Source organism: Quercus lobata, chromosome 4 (genome assembly GCF_001633185.2).
Source record: "Quercus lobata isolate SW786 chromosome 4, ValleyOak3.0 Primary Assembly, whole genome shotgun sequence".
NCBI lineage: Eukaryota > Viridiplantae > Streptophyta > Magnoliopsida > Fagales > Fagaceae > Quercus > Quercus lobata.
This window is the reverse complement of record NC_044907.1, coordinates 14850465-14854400: the sequence shown is the minus strand read 5'-3', so window position 1 is coordinate 14854400 and position 3936 is coordinate 14850465. Positions and strand designations below refer to the sequence as shown.

Genomic DNA, 3936 nt, shown 5'->3' with positions numbered 1-3936 from the left:
AAGTTAAAAAAGTAGGATAATATTTTAGTATCCAAACCTGTATGCAAAGCCTATTTCAAGTTGTTGAGGTGGGAAACATACACTAATCCCAAGCTTTGGTTCCTTACTTTAGAAACTTTCTTGACTCTAGATCAATGTCTAATCTAAATTCTTTATATTGTTTGTGTCTTCCAAGTTCTTTCATCACTTCCGACAAATTTGAAAAATAAAAAAGCACATAGTTGATTATTAGTTTTTCCATTCGCTGCAAGTAGAAAAGTTGGAAATCTATAAAGAATTTTTCCATGGTTAAGAGCAAATGCAAGAACCAAAGTCAACAAATAGAAGAATTAAAACTCAAAAGCAGAAAAAATCATATTAAAGACTTGGCAAGACTTTCGTCTTCTATTTATTTCAAATAAATATGCACCAACAATTAATTGATGAAGATAGCAGAACTTTATGTATACATTACTGATAAACAACCAAGGAGACCACTCCATTAACTGGCTTCTCACTCTCTACAACCACCACATTATTAGACACATTGGTCACTGCATGTGCTGTAAATTTAGGCTCTCCTTGAGTGTGCAATGAGTACTGCAAATTACTAATCCTGTTGGGAAATAACAGCACCGGCGAAAAATCAGCCACCCACCTTGTCCCATTTCCGGCCACACTTAGTTTTCCAACTGTTGATTTCAAGTTCAAACCATTCACATTGTTCCGATCAATCACCACTTGATCAATGTCAGTGAATTTTCCATCTAATGTTATCATTGGAACCTTCGCTTGCCTTGGTCCACTACTAAACATGTTATCCACAATATTTAACCCTGAGATTATACCCTTAATTGATTTCAAGACAATAGTAGCTTCCCCATAGAAGAATCCATTACTAACATGGACTTGAACAGGGTCTTCCATGACTAAAGTATTGTAATCCAAGTAACAATTATCAATTCTAGTTTGTGAATATCCAGCTAGTTTCAATAATATTCCAATCCCACCAAAAGCTGATGCCTTGTTGTAACAGTGTACCCCTGTGAGCATGTTTGCCTGACCTCTTAATACAACACCTATTGCTGCTGAGAAAATTGAAACATCAGTGATTGCATTGTCATTACTTGCTAGATCAATGGCTGTGCCTGAGAAATTCCTTTCATTTGTATCTCCACCAATGGATGATTGTTGTCCAAGAAAGCAGCCTGAAATGAAGGTTTCAAGGCCTTGTTGCACTAGAATTCCCTCTGTTGTGAAATGGAGAAAGAAGCAATTGTTTATACGAGTTCTTGCTGAATAAACAATGTAAATCCCTCCTCCTCGGTAGCTTGAATCAAAGAGGATGTCCCTGAAGGTGATGTCCTCATAGCGAATACGACCATTTTGGGCCTTATTTCCTCCTATGTTTCGAGAATTTGGTGCCCATAGTTCAATGAGGTGTCGATTAATAGGAAATGTATTTGATGCTCGCAAAGTTCCTCCTTGTACCTAATTGACCATGCCAATGTTATTTACATTAAAGTAATTGTTTGTGGGTGCAAGAGAATGAACTTGTTGGACTACTTATTATTTATGGGTCCAATTAACGAGAGTCCTTATTAAGGACCGTTTTAGAAAGTTTTAAAAGTTATTAAAAAAATGAGTTGCTTTTTAATTTTTTTTCCCATAAAAAGTGTATAAAAATATTTTTTAAACTAATGTTTTGAAAGCATCTGTTAACTTTTTCCATTATGTAAAATGATTGGGAAGAGATGTTCAAGTACCCGACTTTTCTTCAAGTGTATATGACTTCTCATCCCACCCACACATGAAGTAATACAAGGCTTTTGACTAAAATAGTGGACATGCTAAAGGGATAAATTAACTGATATCTTAAGGATACTTATTAGTAAACTATTTTGAGAAAGTTTTTATGTTAAAAGAAAATAAGCAATTGAATTTTAATAGCTTTTTCAATTTCTCATAAAAATTGTATTAATTAAAAAAAAATTCATTAACAAATACTCTAACAGTTTCTATTAATCGAAGAAAAAAAAAAAAAAAAGACTAATAATGATTATAAAGGGAGAAAAAAAGGTAAAAAATTTTGAATTTGATGCGGGGATGAACCCAAGAGGGGGCCCAAAAGAGTCCAGGTCTAATAGTGATTGTAAAGAGAGAAAAAATGTCAAAAAGTTTGAATTTGATGCGAAAATGGGCCCAATCTTAATAGCACTTGTAAAAAGAGAAAAAATATTAAAAAGTTTGAATTTGATGTAGAGATGGCCCCAAGAGGGGGCCCAAAAGGGCCTAGGCCCCACTGGACTTCTGAAAAAACAAATTATATTAGGTATATTTTCAACCCAAAAAAGAAAATTTATTTAGGTCCCTACTGTAAGTAGCTGGGCCCCTCTCCCCTCTAAAATCACTAGTCCAATCTAGTCCAGTTCAGTCAAAACCCATGTAAATCCTCAGTCCAAAAATATGAATGAATGATTATTTGTTAGAATTATATGGATGCTTATTTGAAGTTTTTATTACTATTTAAATATATATATATATATTAAGTTCACAATAAATTTTAAGTGACAGGTTATTATTAATTGTTATAGGTGGATAAAAACTAATTTTAGTAATAAGTTTAAATTATAAACAATAACAGCTAATCACTTAGGATTTGTTGCGAAAATATTGTGGATGTTGCACGTCTATTTTTTTTTTTTTTTACTTTTCTTATACTCTGATCTCCCTAACTTGAAATCCTGGATTTGTCCTTGATTTGATGTTAAAGGCAGAGACTAACGAAGCATTAATCACGGATTTAAGTAGGAAAAAGGAGAGACACTTACCACAATATTGCCAACACCAGAAGGGAACCTTATTGGCTTACTAATTTTGTAGTTTCCACCTTGCAAATCAATGATCACACCACCAATGTCACTGATCCCAGGCAACAATTGCAGTCCACTTCTCAATTTTAAAGCATCACCCAAAGCCTGCAATATGGCATCACTACTGTCTCGTGTCCCACTTGGGTCTGCTCCATACCCAATCGGATAAAATACCCTCCCATCCTATAGCACATTCAAACCAAAACATTGAATAGAAAAATCAAAATAACAAACAAAGTAATTAGCAAGCATAATATAACAAATATGTGACTGTAATTTTCTTTTACCCTTGTGTGGTTGTCTACACCCTCGCGTGGTGGTGATGCCAAAAGTCTACCAGTAGGAGAAGAGGCTACTCTGGCTTCAACCTTTTCTAGCAACTTTGATAGCCTTTGCTCTCTAGAGGAACATAGAGCTTCTTCTGCCAACAGCAGTATTAGGACGCTTAATCCCAAGAAGGCCTTCATTGTTTTTTAAATGCTGTCTTTCTTTCTGTCTCTGCAGGATTGAAAAGGAATATATAGCTTGAGTTTTGAGTTTGAGAGAGAGAGAGAGAGAGAGGGGGGGGGGGGTAGGTGTTTTCTATTTCCAAAATTAAGGAGATAATGTGTTGTGCTTACATGTTTGTTTGTTTTTTTTTTTCCTTGGGAGAAAAAGACAGTTGTTTCCATCAAAGAGAAGCCAAATCGGCTATGAATACAATATTGAGGTATGGTGAAACATCTTCTATCCACATCAAATAACCTGTGACATGTTTGGCATGTTCAGTGAGATTGTGAGGTAAAGTTATCTTCACGTGCTTATATATTGTTTTTTTTGTTGTTGTAAACTTGTAGTCACTTCAAGGTTTTATTTTATTTTAATAAGAACTTTTAAGGTTTAAAATATTTTTATCTCCTTAAAATTTTCCTACATATCCTTTGAAATAGAAAGCACCTCTCTCTCTCTCTCTCTCAAAACTCATGCTATATATTCCCTTTGTCCATAAATAAATGTGTGGATTTGTAAACTTAGTTTGCAAATAACGAGTTTCTACATATAGTTTCCTTTTTCTTTTTTTCTTTTTTTTTTTTTTTTTTTTTTT

At 34.0% G+C, this 3936-nt stretch overlaps 1 protein-coding gene across 1 annotated transcript; it reads right to left on the bottom strand.

The window, feature by feature from the left end:
• Nucleotides 1-415: 415 nt before the first annotated feature.
• Nucleotides 416-3319, bottom strand: LOC115984663 (polygalacturonase QRT3-like). The gene is made up of 3 exons (XM_031107685.1): nt 3140-3319; nt 2811-3035; nt 416-1470 (listed from the first exon to the last, which is right to left on the bottom strand). Exons 1-3 carry the CDS (start codon nt 3317-3319, stop codon nt 451-453), a joined length of 1425 nt encoding a protein of 474 aa, XP_030963545.1. The 3' UTR covers nt 416-450.
• Between the last annotated feature and the right edge of the window lie 617 nt (nt 3320-3936).